General features: G+C 52.8%; 2 protein-coding genes across 2 annotated transcripts in view; one reads left to right on the top strand and one right to left on the bottom strand.

Annotated features, from left to right (window-relative positions):
• Positions 1-4,637, bottom strand: part of CLEC2L (C-type lectin domain family 2 member L) — a 19,339-nt gene extending 14,702 nt beyond the window's left edge. The window contains exon 1 of the mRNA XM_055084808.1: positions 4,442-4,637. Within this exon, the coding sequence (XP_054940783.1) occupies positions 4,442-4,637 (196 nt within the window). The remainder of the gene's footprint in view (positions 1-4,441) is intronic.
• The window catches only part of KLRG2 (killer cell lectin like receptor G2), a 75,939-nt gene that overhangs the window by 23,239 nt on the left and 33,474 nt on the right, over positions 1-19,226 (top strand). The window contains exons 2-4 of the mRNA XM_055084807.1: positions 8,930-9,137; positions 14,030-14,451; positions 14,825-14,904. The gene's annotated coding sequence lies outside the window, so the exon portion shown is untranslated. The remainder of the gene's footprint in view (positions 1-8,929; positions 9,138-14,029; positions 14,452-14,824; positions 14,905-19,226) is intronic.

Below are 19,226 nucleotides of genomic sequence, written 5' to 3' on the forward strand. Positions count from 1 at the left end.
CTGCCGATGCAGGGGAACTGGGTTCGCGCCCCGGTCTGGGAGGATCGCACATGCCGCGGAGCGGCTGGGCCCGTGAGCCATGGCCGCTGCGCCTGCGCGTCCGGAGCCTGTGCTCCGCAACGGGAGGGGCCACGGCGGTGAGAGGCCCACGTACCGCCAAAAAAAAAAAACACCAGAAGTGTGTTGTCTCACAGTTCTGGAGGCTAGAAGTCCACAATCGAGTTGTCAGCAGCGCCGTGCTCCCTCTGAGACCTGCAGGGAAATGCTTCCTTGCTTGGTCCTCGTTTATGCTGGTCGGCTGGCGATCTTCAGCACTCCTTGGCTTGCAGCTGCGTCACTGCAGTCTCTGCCGTCATCGTCACATCCTTCTCCCTGTGTGTCTCTGTCTTCATGTGACCACCTCTTATAAGGACACCAGTCATATTGGGTTAGGAGCCCACCCTGCTCCAGTATGCCCCCATCTGAACTAATTACAACTGCAATGACCAGATTTCCAAATAAGGGCAGATTCTGAGGTGCTGGGGAGTTAGGACTTCAACATATCTCTTTGGGGGGGATACAGTTCAAGCCGTAACAAATGTCTAACTCAGCGATCCTTCCTTCTATGCGATGGCCCTTATTAGATGGAGTTTGGGGGTGCAGTTTATTTATGTTATAAATGTATATGACTTAGCCTAACGTTAGAAGGAACAACTGAAAAACACCTGGCTCCCTAGCCCAGACAAATCTCCCAACACCCTCATATCCACAGTGCAAAAGAGAATCATAGCTGACATCTCTAAGTTGCCAGGGCCACAGCCTGGAAAGCATACTCTGGACTGTCACACACTATCAAATGTAGAGTTTGGTAATTTTTAAATTTTTAAGAGGCTTTGCTAAATGCATGTGTGTGGTTTTGAGCAGGAAGTTGTGGGTTTATGTCTTATCAAGAAACTGTCAACATTAAAAATTCAGAATTGGTGAGCACTGGAAGATCTATAGGCTGAGATTTGCAGAATCACTCTGTCCCCACTCCTGTACCCCCAGGCTGCTTTTCCTCACCCTCCCTACCCCAATGCCAGAAATAGTCGCATCTCCTGTCACCTCCAGTCTTTCCAGAACCCAGGCGGGAGCTCTGGATCACTTTTCCAGCCTGTCCCCCAAGGCTGAGAATGGAAGGAAAGGTTAATATCCCCAGGGAGAGGACTCCATCAGGAGAATTTCTGTTTAGCTTCCTATTTATAAAGCTAACTGTTCATCGAAGGAAAGTCTTAAAGACCTGGGCTCTAATCCCAGATTCAGATTTAAGACGTTTTCCACGTCACTTAACCTGTGAAGAGGAAAAAGCATCTGCTGGAGGTGGCAGGGTTGTCTGAGGAGCACAGAGAGGAGAGCTACATGCGTCAGAAGCACAATTTGATTCTCTCCGATTAGCCTCACCAAGCCGCATGTTGGTCAGCTCAGGACAAAGTAAGAGGTTTCACATCAGAGGGCCTCGTGGCAAACCCGATGGGATTTCACGTGTGAGAGAGCAACGTGCATCCTTGGGCAAGACACTTAGCCTCTCTGAGTCTCAGTTTCCTCATATATAAAATAGGTACGACACTCACCAAGCCCCTGCAAGGGTAGATGTGAGGGTTAAACAAGACAGCTATTGTGAAAGCCCCGGCACGGGGCTGGCACTTTGTAGGTACTTGATAAATATTCGGTACGTGGTAATACGGGAGCACAGGCCCCCTGAGGGTTTAGCTTGGTCAAATCAAGAAGTCTCGAGACAGATGCTTGGCTAAGCAAGGGCTGCAAAACCCCTTGGTCCCCAGACCTGGCAGACCCCTCATCCCATCACGGGTGTTTCTCAGGGTCTGTGGACTGGGCTACTTACAAGGACTTCAGTTTGGGGTGGTAAGTGGAATCACAGTAGGCAGACGAGCAGTCAAAGGATTTCAGTTGAGCAGTTGGTCACACACTTTCCCTTGGTTCCCTCATCAGGGATGCCGGGCTCTAGGGACTGGGGAAAGGGGTCACCTGCACACAGCCTACACCCCAGCACCTTTGTCCGTGTAGCCCCGAGAGGCGGAAATCCTTATCTTGCTTAGCAGATGAAGAAACTGAGGCTCAGACAAGTTTGAAAACCTGCCAGCCCACTTGCAGTGGAAGGATCTGGCTCAGGCTTACCCAACTCCAGAATCCGTGCTCTTTGCCCTGCAGCAGGCTGCTCAGCCCCCGTCCTGTGATTTCTGCCAGGGCAGGGATGTTCCCGGTGCCTAGAGCTGCGCTGGAACAGCGGGGCCTCCCGGAGTGTTTGTGGGAGGTGAGGAAGAGTGAGTGAATGTGGGGGGGATCGGCACACGGCAGGACCCTGGAGAGCACCATCCTGGTCCGAGAGCTCCCCTCTCCCTGCAGGAGACGCGGCGCCCAGGGAACGCCCAGGAGATGCTCAGGGGACCAGTGGAGGGGAGGCCCCTGGCAGGGACACAGACTCCACATCCTAAAACTCCTGTGGGAAAAGGCCCACAGGCCCCAGATGCTGAGCCCCCAAGGTCCACAGGCACCAGGGTGGTGCTGCTCCTGGTGGACCATGGGAACGAGGGCAGGGGCCAGAGGTGCCACGAGACACAGAGCCAGGCCAGGCAGGGAGCCATGCCCAGACAGGCGAGACGAGGCTGGGCCACAGGTGGGCACTGAGCACAGAGTGGGCTAGACTCCACTGGGCCTGGAAGACCCAGTGTCCTGAGAGACCCCCTGGGCCATTTCCTGCCGGGCGTGCGGCTTCTTCTTCAGCCTAACTTGCAGGTGGTCGGCCCAGCCACGGTGGGGAGTAGGAAGCAGAAGGGGCCAAGGTCAGGATGGGAGGTAAGACGGGAGCCAGCCAGCCGGAGGCACTGAAAGAGGCCGCACCACCCCTGAAGTGGCCCCTAAGCACTGGGGGTTAGAATGAGGTTAGGGCAGCCCCTGGAGAAATGCTTACTAATGAATGAGTGGAGAAATACAGGCCAGAGGCGTGAGCAACTTCAAGAAATAACTTGGGCAGGAGGGAAGCAGGGGGTCACAGGTAAATCTAACAGTGAGCCCGAAGATGCACGACAAAGAGAGGGTTTGTCCACCTTTATTCAGCTCAGCTCTCCTCAGCCTGAAGGTCCTCTGCAATGGCTCTCCTACACTGAGTTCCAACATCTTTGCCTCCTTTGTCCCAAATCACCATCCAGGTGTCCAGCTTTCCCCTCAGAGTCTGCACAGCCCCTCCTCAGGCCATCCGTGTCCCCTGGCCTACCAGCCTTTGGGCCAAATGCCGACAGAACTGTCCCCACCTCTCCCTCCTTGGCCAGGCACCTGCCCTGGCTGGCACTGGTTATGTCCCTCCCCTGACCACGGCCCCACCTTCCTCACTGACCTGGCCTTGGTCTGACCCCTCTGGGCCACCACCACTTTTCCAAGGGCCACCCACTGTCTCATTCTATGCTTCAAATCTCTCAACAGCTGCTTCAGACAAAGTCCAAACACTTTGGCAAGGCCTGGGTGGCCATTCACGGTCTGGGCCCTCCAGACTCCTCTCTTCTCACCGTACCCCACCCCGATCCTGGTATTCTGGAGGTCAGTTCCCCACAAGGGACAGGCGAGTCCTCGCCACTTGATCCCTGAACGTGCCACTCCTCGAGCCTGGTGCACCCATCTTTCTCTTGCCACACCTCCTAAGAGGTCACCTACTCCAGGAAGCCCTCCTTTTCTGACACTCCTTCCCTAATGGCTGGGTGATCCAGGTCCTGGGCTTCCCTAGTTGATGCCGTCCAGGCAGGTCCTCGGCCTTTGGACTCCGGGTGTCCAGAGTACCGAGAAACGTCCAGAGGACCAGCCCTCTGGGCAGCTCCAGCGCCTCCCACGCCACACAAGTTAACTGAAAGAACTCATGAACTTGAAATCTGTCTTCCACTTTGGTGACCGCCCCCTTCAGGCCATGAGCCCCTCTGACTGGAAGAGATAGGTGGGACCCCCCGACTTGCAAGGAAGGCCCTCTGGCCGATTCTCCCTCCCGGCACCACCAGCGCCCCATCCCCCAACCCCCTTCTCACGGGGCATTAGCACCGTGTCGGGGTCCACAGCTTTTGTCCCTTTGCCCAAAGCACTTTCACTGCTATAGGGTCAAGCCACTCTCTGAGTATGCCTATCGGGTGAGTGCCGGACAGTAACTGTGCCCCTTCACTCATAAGGAAACAGGCTCAGAGCATGAAACCTGCTCCCAAGGTCAAAGAGGGAGTTAGCTGCAGAGACAGGGTCAAGGCTGTACTATAGGTGGTCCCCAGTTACCTGTTCCCCACCGCCCCACAATGTGGCATCTGATGCCCTGGCAATCCGCCGGGTTCCAGAGTCGCGCTCCCCGCTCTCCCCACCGGGAGACCGGCCAAGGTGACTCTGTCCCGCCTCCCGGGTCCCCGGGCCGGGGGATGGAGGGCCGCTAGGCGCTTACCCTCCAAGGCCGCTTTCCAGCTGGTGCTGCCCTCGTAGCCCGACCCCGATCGCCGCAGCAGCCCCTCGGGACCGCGGCCCTCCGCTTCGGCGGGCGAGCGCAGCCTGGGCGCGGCGGGGGCCGGCGCGGGGCTGACGGCGGGGGGCGGCGGCGGCGGCGGCCGGGCCCGCGCGGGGGGCTCCCGGGCCGGCTCCATGGCTGTCGCTGCGCCGCGCCGCGCCCGCGCTCCTGTGCCGAGGTGCGCGGCCCGGCCCGATGCGCACTCGGCGCTCCGCGCGCCCTGCGGGCCCCCCAGGCCGGCCTCGGGTGGGCGAGGGTCGGGGCTGGCGCAGGCCGAGGCTGAGCCCGGCTCCCCGCGCCGGACCCTCTGCGCCCGGCGGCGGCCGCCACCGCCTGGCTCCCCGCGCGCCGCGCCTGCCCCGCCGAGCCGCAGCCTCCGCGCAGAGCCGGGGCGCGGGAGGAGGAGCGCGGGGAGGTGCGGCAGGGCGGGGGCAGGGAGGGAGGAGGCGCCGGGCGCGCGGGCACCCACAGCCCCGCCCCCCGGCCTCCCGCCCCCTCGGCAGGAGTCCCGATGCTGCGGAGCCGGGAGCGCGGATCCTGGAGCCGGGAGCCCTGGCTTCTAACCCAGGTCCACCTGGCAGCCTCCGGCTTGTCCTCTGTTAGAACGGGAGTCAAGTTCATGCGGCTCAAGGAAGGGGAGGGGCTTTCCTCTGGGCTACCCTGGAGCCAGAGCAGAGCGGTGAGGGCTGTGTCTTCGGCCCCTACTCTCGGCAGATGAAAGAAACACCGAATCGGCGAGCACGGGAGAGCAAAGTGCCGATGGGACGCACGGAGCAACATTTCAGATTCAGTTAACATTGACTGAGCATCTAGTAAGCGCCAGGGGCTTTTACAAACATGAACTGACAACAGCCCCAGTTTAGGATGAGGACTGGAATTCGAGAGGTCAAGGGCATTGCTGAAGGCGGCAGCACACAGGCGCACGGTCGGCTGGCTTTCCGACTGGCAGGCCAGGGCTGCCTCGATGGTCTTCACTCGGGCACTCTTTCCGTGGCTGAGCTCGGGCCACCTCAGGCTCCACGCCCAGGCCTGCCTTTCCTCCTCCAGTCCCAGTCCCAGTCCCAGTCCGCTTCCTCTCTCAGCCCATGGTTCCTCATCCTCAACCTTCCTGCGCTCTCCCCCACCACCAGATCCAATCAGTACCGACTCCTGTGAATTGTCCCTTTCAGAGGCTCCCTTCTCACAGCCACTCTCCAAGTACAAGTCCATTTCATCTGTCTGCCCGCAGCCTCAGTCTCCTTATGGTCTCCCTCAACTCTTGCTTCCTCCTGTCTCAGCACCAGAGGCATCTTCCTAAAATGGGAACCTCACCAGTCCTTCAGGGCCCCCTCTACCTGTGGGCTTGGTCCAACTTCTTACAAGGCTACAAGGTCCCTCATGTCTCAGCCCTGCTCCTATTTCAGGCTTCGTCTCCTTCTACCCCTTCTCCGCTGGCCCCAGACACACCCAACTGTGTTCTGTCTTTCCTCCAGGCCAGGGAACATTCTCTCCCCTCTGGCTGGAATACATTTCCTCTCGGTCCTTCTCATCCCAACCTGTAGCCCCTCACACAACAGTTTGCCCACATAACGTCTGCTAATGCTTCAGATCACACATCCTCTAGGCTGCTTCATTCGCTTGGATTCAATTCGGCAGGCGGTAAGAGCAGACCCCGAGAAGAAAGGTTTAAACTCGAAAGTCCAATAAAAGAAGTCTGGAGCTGGTCAGCCCAGGACTGGGCTGAGCTCCGAGGTCATCAGGACCCAGGCTTGTTCCCCTGGGCAGTGTTTTTACCACCTTCTAACACACTCCGTGTTCCTGTCTCTAGAGCCCCATGCCAGGTAAACCTGGGTCCTCCTGTGTCTCAGGATACAGGCTCCTTTTCTTGGGGTTAGATGATAGGAATGAGTCCTGCCCACGGACTCAGAGGTTGGGGGAAAAAGTTTTCCTTTTCCTTTAAATCAACTTAATTGTAACTTCAGGTCACCATCCACTAAGGTGGTAGCAAATTCCAGCTCATTTTAAAAATTGAGATAAAATTCACATAATATAAAAGTCACCATTTTAACCATTCTAAAGTCTACAATTCAGTGTCTTTTAGTACATTCATAATATATTCACAACATAGCGCAACCACCATCACTATCTAATTCCAGAACATTTTCACCACCCTAAAAAGAAAGCTGGTACCCATCAAGCAGTCTCTCTTCATCTCCCTCTCCTCCAGCCCCTGTCAACCACTAATCTGCTTTCTGTCTCTATGAATTTGCCTATTCTGGATATTTCATATCACTGGAATCGTACACTATGTGGCCTTTCTTGCCTGGCTTCTTTCACTTAGCACGTTTTCGAGGGGCGTCTGTGTTATAGCATATGTCAGTCCTTCATTCCTTTTCATCTCAATCTGTTTTGAAGGCTGTTGTCCTCCCAAGGTGGTATCAGAGTCCCTGAGGCTTATGAGGGAAATCCTGGCTGGCACCTGTCCTCCGAGCCGGGCAGGCCCTGCTGCCTGGCTTTCCTGGGATACAGAGTCTTTGCTGGGGCTGGGGCTCTGGGGCCAGAGCTGCCTCTCCTGGCCATCGAGCCATGTGGCTCCAGAAGGCTCTCATGGAGTGGTAGTGACCCTGCTGCACTGGAGGAGTCCTCAGACCTCTCTGCCCTTCCCGGGCAGGGGCCTGCCCTCCTCACCTCACCGCTTCTCCAAGGGCCCCCTCTCTCCAGGACACCCCATCATCTCTTCAGTGGCCTTAGGTTTTTAAGATCAGCTTCATTTTCAGGCTGCCTTGCTCTCTGCGCCACCACAATTATTAAGGCAAAGACATACAAAGCCTGGCGAATTGCTTACAATTAGGAAATATGTAGAGAGCCAAACAAAAATGTCATTAGAATAGGTGATCCTACTACCTGCCAGAGTGTCATGGTTGGCCCTGCATCCCCACATGCACTGAGCAGTTCTGGAACGTTGGTGTTTACTAGACCAGGAGGGCACAGAGTTGCGAACCCAAATGTGCGGGGGCAGACATTGGAAGGAAGGAAGGAAGGAGTAAACCCTACCAGTGGGGGCTGTGGGGGACCCCCTCACTCAGGTCAGTGGGTTATTGCCAAGTGGCAATGATGTTCCAATGTTAACAGCGCTTCCCAGCATTTTGGTATTTTCCAAAGGGGTTGGAAATATGAGTTGTTATATGAAACTTCATAATTTTTAATTCTGGCAAATAATTCATATTTTAATAGAAAACTTGTATAAGCCAAAAAATAACAGCCACAACACACACACACACACACACACACACACATCTACATGATTGATTCAGCCTCTGGGCTACCAGTTGACAGTCTCTGATTTAAGGATACACTTGATGTCAGGGACCCCATATGGCACAAGACATCACAAACCCTTAGGTAAATTGTCACTGGATGAGACCCCTAAAGACAAAATACCTCCTAATTAGGCAAGGGCCTCATTTGCTGGCCTATCTCCCCCATCTAGAAGGAAACTTCCTCACTGCTTATTATGTGAGGATAGGGTGTGGGTCCTCATGGTTATGAGTAGGTGCTGAACTGGGAGGATATTAGGAAAGGTATTTCCATATGGATGAGGGCTGCACCTATACGCTGGTTATAGGTTTTTCTGCTTATTCCTTTGGAGTGGGCTTGAGAAATCACACTGCCTTCTCCCCAGAAGTCAGTGAAATCACCTGAGATCTGCAACCAGACTACATGTTACCGTGGGACACCAGGAAGGTCTTAGCTCTTGGCAGTAAGAGGAGTAGGAACAGATCATTTATAACAACAAACATAAATAATTCCCTTTACTGTCCGTAAGTTAATAAAGTGAAAAAATTATGAAACCAACACAAGGAGAAGACAAACTGAGTACTGGTGGTAGAATATATTTTATTACATGGCTGTATTTTGGCATAGTTTCCTTCGCAGAGTCTGTTCTTGGCTGTCTACAATCAAATTCTCATTGCCAAGTCCATGTGAGTATTGTTGTATAAGTCACTATGCTGCCTGGAGCCATGGGGTCTTCAAGGTCCTTCTTCCTTGGGTTCAGGAAGACACTGTCCTTTTTGTGGCACAGAGGAGACATCCTTCTGGTGAAGAAGTTCCTCTCCACCAGGGTAAAGCCTCCCCTCTGTCAAGTTGACGTGTATTTCTCTCTAGAGCGTGGCTCATCTTGCTGGAATAAGTCTCCACTCCCCTGTCCTGTCCTTCTTCGTCACAGGGCCCCCAGTGATGTGATGACGTGACTTGTCCTCTGCTGGGTTTTGGTTTTGTTTTGCTGCGTTTTGTTTTGGTTCTGGCTGCACCGCGCAGCTTGCGGGACCTTAGTTCCCCTGGGCGGTGAAAGCGCGGAACCCTAACCACTGGACCGCCAGGGGATTCCTAGGTCCTCGCTGGTTTCCATCAGGCCAGATGATGACTCTGAATCTTTCTCATCCTCAGCCTAACCCTAATACACGGTCTATGCCGGCGGCCCCAAGTAGCGCGCACAAACAGATTGTTCAAGCAGAAGTACCGAGGGTAGTCAAAAGACTTTGGCCAAGAGATGTTCCCCTCCCAGAGCCAACTGTGAGACACACTGAACAATGATACTGTGGCCCAGGAAATGAGCGTCACTTCCTGGACGTGGGCACACCGAAAGAGGATTGTGGTGAGTCAATCTTCGAAGCACCGGAATAATTTTGTATGGCCAGCGGTTTCCCGAAGCTGCTCCACAGGTTATTCTCTGGAAGGAGGAGAGTCCACAAAAGTTAAAGCACGTGAAAGTGAAGGAGGGGGGGTAGGCAAGGCAGCAGCTGCGAAATCCCCACGGCGTGGGCTTTTCTGCATCCAGGGAGAGAGGCACCGCGCTGGTGCAGCAGGGCCTGGAGGTCACCCTGGGACTGAGGCTTTGTGAGCCGGTGTGGGTTTCTCTGACAACACGATCCGCTTGGGATTTCGGGGGGCTTCCAGGCTAGTTGTGTCCCAGTGCCATGGAGTAGGAACAGAACCACTGACTGCCCGGGTCACAGTCCTGACTCTGTCCCTTACTCCATCGAGGTTTATTTGTTTAACTTCCTCCTGCCTCTGTTTTCCTCATCTGAAAATCAGCATCTACCCCAGTGGGTTGTTATGAGTAATGAGTTCATACAGGCGAACACGTACAAGAGACGTACAAGAGACACCGAAATGTCTACATTTCTACATTACAAGGCGGTACTCGCCTTGTAAGTCCCAACTTTCTCTCTTGCTGTTTTCTGCCTCTCAGCCTGTGGTCCTTGTGCTGTCGGCTTGTTGCAGAAAATTCAGCTTTTCCGATAGCGCTTGACCAGACTCTCAGCCGTATTGGATTGCAGGCCACAGGCAGAAAGGGCCTCTCGTGATAAAGCTGTATCTTCTTCCTTCTGTGTATGTTTTATTTTAACTCTAGTAAAAAACACGCAACATAAAATTTACCATCTTAACCATTTTTCAGTGGCATCCAGTACATTCATTTTGTGCAAACATCACCACCATCCACCTCCTGAACTCCTTTCACCCTGCAAAACCGAAGCTCATTACCCATCAAACAACTCTCGGTTTCCATCTCCTCCCAGCCCCTGGCAAACCACTGCTCTACTCTCTCTCCCTATGAATTTGACTAGTCTAGTTACCTCATATAAGTAAAATAGTGCACCTAGTCTGAGGGGCCACAGTTTAATTAGTTGCTTCATTACTGGGTAATGAGAATGGCCAACTTGCTGCCAAGAAGAGAAGGCTCTCCACCTTCCTTGACTCAGCCAATTCCATATTCCAGTGTCACTTGCCAACCCCCCTTCTTGATGCCAGTTTCTATAGCAAGACTCTTCCTAGGGTGAGCTACAGAAAGCCCTGCCCAATTGGCTTAGGCAAAATAGGAATCCATTGGCACATGTAACTACAAGTTCGGGGTGGAGAGGGAGGGCTCCAGGTGAACCTAAACCAGACTCTTACGCTATGTCATCAAGGCCAGCAACTCTGTATTTTGGTTCCATTCTTCTCCATACTGCCTGCATACTCAGGTGCCACACGATGGAAAGTGCTCCAGGAGCACGTCTTCCCAGATGCAAGGTCAGCAGGAAGGAGAGAGCTTCTCTTCCCTTAATAATTCAGATAAAGCCCTGGCCCTGACTGGCCTTGCCCGCACCCAGGTCATGTGTCCACCCCTGAACCAATCTCTGTGGTAAGGCCTGGGTCGTATGTCCAAGCCTGTAGCTGAGGTTGGGGTCATCCTCACCCAAATCACAGGACTGAGAGTGGGGAAGAGACAAAAAAAAATGCTACTGTCACAGGAAAAAAGGGGACAGGCTGTTAGGCAGGAAAAAACAGCAAATGCTTGCCATGTAGACAGTGGAATAGTAAAGCCCTTTCAAAAGAATAAAGTAAATCCGTATCTGTTGATTTGGAGCAATCTCCAAGCTAAGTTAGAAGGAAGCAAGATGCAGAAAAGCAGCAGAGTGTATGTCCATCTGTGGCCACCAAAAGATGCGTATGTGTTCATGTACGCGTGTGTGCTTGTACAGACATGAAGATTTTTGCGAGAATATACAAGAAACCGTTAACGGGCATTTATCTCTGTACAGCGGAACTGGGGGGCATGGGACTTCTTTTGTTTTCTGTCCTTCTGAAGTTTTAGCTGAATACGTGTACATTTTCATTAAATATCAACTTACCAGGCCCCACCTTTAAGTCGTATTCAGAGCATCTGTGTTAGAATGGTTACCTCACAGAAACTGGAGAAGATCACTGGGTCCGTGGAATCTGTGGCCTGGCTGAGATTTTGACTGAGGGGCAATGGGTCTGGGATAGCGAGGCCCCAGGGCCCTGGGCCAGGAGCTGGGCAAAGCAGAGCCACCTGTCACGTTTTCTGTGTCAGGGGTAGCGGCTGGGGGAGCCCTTCAGAGGGAAAGGGGAGCTTGGGACTCAGCTCTGAGAGCTCACGGCTGGGCACTGTCTTCCTTTTTCAGAAACAAAGAGAAAACCAGCATCTGGGTGGGCCTGGATTTGGGGTCCAAAGCATCTTTGGAAGGGTCTCAGAGCAGCTACAAGTCCCCTCTGTGGCACCCTGGCCCCAAAGATGCCCCCAGAAGTGCTTGATTTTACCTTGGCCGTGAACCCACTTACCATTATTTATATAAGGTGATTACCGTTTACATCTAGATATTGTGTAGCAGAAACATTCTGCAAATTGCTAAAACGTCAAATCAACTGCGGTATCATTTCTAAGTCCAGGGACAGCGTCTGCTCCTGTGTGTTAAGACGTCATCAGGTGCTGCTCAGGTGGCTGGGCCACCTGCTTACAACCTTCCAAAATTAGGAGCCCAGGAGACACCCCCAGACTCGTGACCCAGGAACTGCCAGCCACCTTCACAGACACCCCACTTCCCCAACCTGAAAATCAAGCCAAGAGAGATCAAAAACTCTTCCTTCAACAAATTCTTTAACAATTTTTGAGCATCAAATACACACTGGGCACATTGCTAGGTGCTGGGAATACAGAGGCCAAGGACACACCCAGTGCCGGCCCTCGGAGCTTCATGATGAGAGCCTAACCAGCGGATGGAAGCTGGGCCGCTTGGTGAGCACACTGGCTACCAGCTCTGAGAGTGAGAGGGCAGCCAGGCTCAGCATTTCCTGATGGAAGCAACCTCTGCAGGCAAGAAAAACTGTTCCTGGCCAAAAGATTGCCTTCACAATGAGAATGATGTCTCAGGCATTAGCCCTCTCCCTGGAGGGTAACAGGAACCTGCAAGTGACCCAAAAAACTTGCACTAAATCTTTGTTGTGTTCACCAAATCTGACTTTGTACTTTTTTTCTAAAATGACAAAAGTAAACACATTTTAAAAATTATAAAGTTAATACATAAGCTGTTTTCATGCAAACAATATATAAATTTTAAACTTTCGCTTGAGTTTGGTATACTACCTGTGCTTCTAAGTACTTTTTAATGTATGTAAAATAAATATGATTATTTTTTACAAAAGTTAGTACATTCTGCAACTTGCTTCTTATGTCACTTCATATAGCTCTCTTGCATTCTTTTTTAACACTTACATAGAATTCCACAGTTTGGAGATACCATAATTATTATTACTTCATTATTCTCCTAGGGATGGACATTTAAATTGTTTCTAATTTTTTAATAGCACAGGCAATGCTGCGATGAATATTCTAGCATATTTACTTTTGTGCCCTTGTACAAGTGTTTCTTTTTCTTTTAAATTGTATTTATTTATTTATTTTTGGCTGTGTTGGGGCTTTGTTGCTGTGCGCGGGCTTTCTCTAGTTGCGGTGAGCGGGGGCTACTCTTTGTTGCGGTGCGCGGGCTTCTCATTGCGGTGGCTTCTCTTGTTGCGGAGCACAGGCTCTAGGCGTGCGGGCTTCAGTAGTTGTGCCACGCAGGCTCAGTAGTTGTGGCTCACGGGCTCAGTAGTTGTGGCGCACGGGCTTAGTTGCCCCGCAGCATGTGGGATCTTCCCTGACCAGGGCTCGAACCCATGTGCCCTGCATTGGCAGGCAGATTCTTAACCACTGTGCCACCAGGGAAGTCCCTGTACAAGTGTTTCTATGGAAGAAGTTTCCAGAAGTGGAATTACTGGGTCAAAATTCTCTGAAAGGGTTCAACTTGAGCTTGAGGTGAAAATACTGTGTAAGTGAACATTCTGCAGAGCAGAGAGTTATTAAATAATGCACAAGATGAATTATTCAGAGTGATATTTTAAAGTGTGCCCAAGGGTATGCTTTGTGCCTTTGGGCTGCCTTGTCAGAAATGTTCCAGTTTCCTCGTGAGGACAGGAAATCAGCAGAGCAGGATTCCTGAGCTGGGGTCTCCCTGATCCCACTGACAGGAACGTGTGAAGGGTTTTGATGGCAGCATCAGAATTATTCACGGACTGAACGCATCAGTTGATCACGCAAGAGGATGGATCACACGTGAGCATGTGTGATCACAGACTCCTAAGTGCTGTTCTGAAGAGAGAACAGCACACCCAAGAGGCGTTTGGGTGTCAGCACCTGTCCTCACACAGCGGGGTTGATCCTCTTCCTGCTTAGGTAATAAGCTCCGGGTCAGTTTCTCACTTGCTCAAAACTCACACTGTATATACTTGCTGTCTAAACCTCTTTTTTTTTCTTTTGGCTGAGTTTGGTCTTCGTTGCTGCACGCGGGCTTTCTCTTGTTGCGGCGAGTGGGGGCTACTCTTCGTTGAGGTGTGCAGGCTTCTTATTGCGGTGGCTTCTCTTGCTGCGGAGCACGGGCTCTAGGCGTGCGGGCTTCAGTAGTTGTGGCTCGCGGGCTCAGTAGTTGTGGCTCACGGGCTCAGTAGTTGTGGCTCACAGGCTTAGTTGCTCCGCGGTATGTGGGATCTTCCCGGACCAGGGCTCGAACCCGTGTCCCTTGCACTGGCAGGCGGATTCTTAACCACTGCGCCACCAGGGAAGCCCTCTGAAACATTTTTATGTTCCCTGGTTTGGCTTTGGAAACGACTGGTGAGTTTCTCTGAAGCTCCGCCCCCTCCCTCATTCGTTTTGTTTATTACCCACAGGTGACACCGATGGCCTCGAGGAGCCTCGAGCCTGAAGTCCTGGACAGGCATGTTCTAGGATGCCTGAGCCCAGCATTTTCGCAGAGCTGAGTGAATTCACACCAAGCGTGAGGTCTAATCGGGCCACAGAAAATTCGCTCCCAAGGGCCATTTCTTCTACCTTAACGGACTCATCGATAACTCAAACGCTTTGATTTTGGTGCCGTGATATGCGTGACTGTGGAGCAATTCCACACGCTTCCCAACACACTGCAGAGCTTTTATTATTATTGTGGTGGTGGTGGTGGTGGTTTAAGTTGTACAGCTGTGAGCACACGGAGCCACTCTGGTTTTGTGTCTGGTTTGCTGCTCCCGCGAGCGGGCGCCACCTTCGCGGTGGCCTTGAGCCCGGAGTCTGTGCCTCGGAGCCCCCCGCTCAGCAGGTGAGTGTGCTCTCCCCCTCTCGCAGGGCTCACGTCCTTGCCCTGAGATACTGCTTCACCTGAAAACAGCATTTGGGGGGCAAAACAGGTCCCAACCCGGTAACGAGGAGTCACTTCGCGTCTGCGCACAGCTCCGGGAGCCCCGGGTCGCTGGGCTGGCCCCTGGGTCGTCCGCTGGGGAAGGACCCCGGCACTGGGGGAGGAATTGCCCTCTGGAGCCACGCCTCCCGAGCCCCCGGGCGGACCCGAAAGTAAGCACCTTCCGTATCCAGTCTCTGCTGTCTTGATTCCCTCCAGGGACCCCGCCTCGAAGAGAAAGAGGCAGCCCGGCGCTGGGCGGCTTCCAGCGGCATTTTGCTTTCCCTTTACACAGGGTCGCCATCTAGTGACAACAAGGATGTACTACCACGTTCTAACTTCGGCAGGCTAATGCTCCAAGTTTGGAACGTTCTGGTGAGTGCGGGAAAGCTCTGTGGTGGGGACTGGAGCCAGTTCCAGGCCTTGCTGGGGGCGGATGAGGGGTAGAACTTCCCTGCCCTGCAACACGCGGCCTGGGGCCATCTCCGCAGGGGGCGGTGGGGCTGGTGCAAACGTCCAGTCCGGCCTCGTGTGGACAGTGCCTTGTTCTTCAAAAGGGGAGGCTGGTGGCCCCCCTGAGGTCGGCTCTGAGAGCCACACTCGGCATAGGACCTGTCTGGAGGAATTCTGGCTTAGGATACCCCACTCTCTGTCGGGACTGGGAAAGGTGTTCCGGAAGACAAGGGTGCCAGATGAAGTACCGCCAGTGAGAGCCCAGATGGGCCTGCCTCGTGCCCTCGCTGAGCGCACCTCCAGTTAGAGACTCTGAAGATGGGGGAAGGGAGAGGGCTGACCTCCCAGGTTCCTGGAACAGTCCGGCCCTGAGCTACCTCACTCCCGCCATGTCCACTTGCTCCAGAACAGACCCAGGGGGCAAGTGCATTCTGCAACTCAGCAAACATTCAGGTGGAAAGAGACTCCAGTCTCCTTTCTTTTTAGAGACCCCCGTATCTTTACTAGGGATTTTCTTGTAGCTGTCAACTTGGCTTCATGGAGGGAAAGCACCACACCCCACATCCCCACTCTTTTAGAGAATAGCTTCTCTCCACAAGCACTGTGCTCCCAAAGGCTGCTGACCTCCTTCCCTCCTTGTCCTATATTGAGGCGGATGGGGAGAGGGGAAAGAGGGAAAGTTCTCAGTAGTCACCGCTCACTGAGCCCTGTGGATAGGTTGCCGTGTACGTTTGTGCAAGTTGCTCACTGCACAAGGGCGCCTGGCCTGGGGAGCCACTAGGACCTGGAATTCAGCTCTTACCTGATCACAAAACCATGCCACCTGGAGGAAGGGGTACACTTTTCAAATTTACCTGCTCTCGGTGATCCTGCCCACAGGGGCCCCCTTTTCCTAATTCTCACAGATAGGGGCCAGCTGCAGCTTTTGGGGAGTTAGGTGACACTCCTTGGAGAAGAGGCTCCTGCATGGAGCCCCGGCCCAGGACTCCTTGGCTTCTGTGGGCCCCAACTCACCTCTCTTCTCCCACAAGTAGAAATTCCCTCCGAGGTGCTCAGTGTGTTAGCTGGAGCGGCAAACCTATTCCAGTGCTTGTGGTGTCCATCAAGGGGCTCTGCTGGGGAGGAACGGCAATACTACTCTTGCAGAGGCTTGGTATTTGATTATAAGGTCTTCAGCACCATTCTGCTGACTCTAGCCTAGTTCCTCAAGCCAACCTGTGAATGGCTCACCTTCATTTCTCTTGTTCCCAGAATATCTCAGATACACAGACACACCTCTATAGACAGAAAGGTCATTACAGTTCCAGTGGACAGAGATTTAGGTGGACCCAAGGGCGGGTTTATGTTTCTGCCACCTGGTCTATAAAATCTGGGTACTTTAGCACTTTTTGATGTTTGAAATGGGACAGTGAGGCGTTTCCTTGTGGGCTGTCAAAGGCCCAGGTCAGTGTGTTTGTTTCCGAGGGCTGCGGTAACAAAGTACCTTAAACAGAAATGTACCGTCTCAGAGCTCTAGAGGTTAGAAGTCGGAGATCAAGGCATCGGCAGGTTTCCTGCTGAGGGCTGTCACGGAGAATGTTGCCTTTCTCCTAGCTTCTGGGGGTTTGCTGGCCATCTTTGGTGTTCCTTGGCTTGTAGCCGCGTGACCCCAGTCTGCCTTCATGTTTGCATGGTGTTCTCCCTGCATGCATGTCTGTGTCCAAATCTCCCCTTTTTACAGTGGGTTAGGGCTCACCCTAATGACCTCACCTTAACTAATTACATCTGCAAGGACCTTATCTCCAAATAGTCACACTCTGAGGTAGCGGCGGGGCGGGGGTGGGGGTGGGGGTTAGGAATTCAACATATGAATTTGGGAGGACACAGTTCAACAGATAACATTAAGATCCCCCCAAAAGATAGCACTAAACCCCTCATCTTCTACCCATTGCCATGGTGACAGGAGGAGGGGAGGCTGGAGGGACAGGGAAGTTCAGCTCAGAAAAGCTACAAGAAAGCTTTTTTTTCTGTGTCAGGTTGGGACCAGGAGCCTGTCTGATCCCCAGGTAACTGAAAAAATCTCTAAGACAGACACGCCAGACGGTCTCATGTTTATGCATCTCCAGACCACAAAGGAGAGGGAGGTTTTGGTAGCCCACACAGACCCTGAGCTGTCTCAGCGGCCAGAGAAACACAGGTCTGTGGAAGGCTGGCCTACTCAGCCAGAGCCGTCATCGTCCTTGCAGGCGGTTGCCCGTTAGGCTTTTGAAATTATACATTGTCTTAATCATCACTGTGAAGGCCTCCTCAAAATGAACAATAGCTTAACTGCCTGTCTGGGTTGTTGTATTTTGCTTGCAGAAATGGCACAGTTCTGGCTCAAAATCACAGTGTCTAATTCTCGAGCACCGTGGCCAGACTGGCTCCCCTGCTGCCTGAGTCACATGGTATTTAAATCTGCCACATGTAAAAGTCACATAATCCCACTTTGGGGCTCTGATGAGGCAGGTGGGAAACGGCCTTCCAATGGTCTGTGAAAGCCTCATGGACAAAAATGCAGTGGAATCGATAAGCCAGCTGGTTAGAGCTTCAGCCAGAAGACCAGGGGTCCTTACATTGCTGTTCATGGATGGGCTTCAGGGAATCTGTGACCCCCAACACTGAAAACTGTAAAATGTATGTATTTTATTAGGGAGAGGTTTCATCGAAGATTCAAAGGAATCTATAGATAAACCAGTTGAGAAATACTGCCCTAAAAACTCCCGTCCCTGGCTTCCCTGGTGGCGCAGTGGTCGAGAGTCCGCCTGCCGGTGCAGGGGACGCGGGTTCGTGACCCGGTCCGGGAGGATCCCGCGTGCCGCGGAGCGGCTGGGCCCGTGAGCCATGGCCGCTGAGCCTGCGCGTCCAGAGCGCAACGGGAGAGGCCACAGCAGTGAGAGGCCCGCGTACCGCAAAAACAAAACAAAACAAAAACAAAACAAAAAAAACTCCCATCCCCCCCACATGTTTATGGTAAATGGGTAAAGTCAGTTTTCTTCTAAAGCACAGAAGCTCATCATGAAATTTGGAATTGTTAATGATGGGAGCAAGACCTTTAAACTTGACAGTGGTTATCTCCCAATCTGGACCCTGAAATTCCTGTCAAGGAATCTGTATGGATCTATAACTGGGAATGTGCAGGCTAGGTTCTGTGGCCACAGAATGGCATATAATGTGGTTCCCTGTGGCCTGTGCTCTCTGATGGGTCCCCAGTAATAGAAGTGTCTGTTCGTTTATGGAGAAGGGTGAACCTTGATGGAGTCCATGAACTGGGTCCCAAGACTCTTAGGGATGTAAGACCCTTCCCCCAGAAGTGTGCCTCCCTAGAGGGTTTTTGTTCACATCGGCCAGAGCTGAGTGGCAGACAACTTCTACTTGACCAAAGGATTCACGATGTTTGTATTTAAGACAGAAGCTGGTCCAGCGCCCTCTCTCTCTCTCTCTCCGTCTTTCCGTCTCTCTCTCTCTGTTTCTCCAACCCGTCTCCACCACTCTACCCTATGATAAATAAATAGATGACAGGTCGATATTAGATAGATACATGTACATCCATGGTACACGGTAGGGAAAGTTCTCAGTCTGAATTATTATAACAGGGACAGCCAGATATCAAGGTTTTTTTTTAATTTATTTTATTTTTGGCTTCGTTGGGTCTTTGTTGCTGCGCACAGGCTTCCTCTAGTTGCTCTGAGCTTCTCTTGTTGCAGAGCACAGGCTCTAGGCGCGAGGGCTTCAGTAGTTGTGGCATGTGGTCTCAGTTGTTGTGGCTCGCGGGCTCCAGAGCTCAGGCTCAGTAGTTGTGGCGCACGGGCTTAGTTGCTCCGCGGCACGTGGGATCTTCCCAGACCAGGGCTTGAACCCGTGTCCCCTGCACTGGCAGGTGGATTCTTAACCACCGTGCCACCAGGGGAGTCCCACTCACCACTTTTTAAAATTAATTTTAAAAATACATAGGGGACTTCCCTGGTGGCGCAGTGGTTAAGAATCCACCTCAGTGCAAGGGACACGGGTTCGAGCCCTGGTCTGAGAAGATCCCACATGCTGTGGAGCAGCTAAGCCTGTGCGCCCAAGCTACTGAGCCTGCGCTCTAGAGCCTGCGAGCCACAACTACTGAAGCCCGTGCGCCTAGAGCCCATGCTCCGCAACAAGAGCAGCCACCGCAATGAGAAGCCCGTGCACTGCAACAAAGAGTAGCCCCCGCTCACTGCAACTAGAGAAAGCCTGCG

This window comes from Physeter macrocephalus, chromosome 5, assembly GCF_002837175.3.
Source record: "Physeter macrocephalus isolate SW-GA chromosome 5, ASM283717v5, whole genome shotgun sequence".
Lineage (NCBI taxonomy): Eukaryota > Metazoa > Chordata > Mammalia > Artiodactyla > Physeteridae > Physeter > Physeter macrocephalus.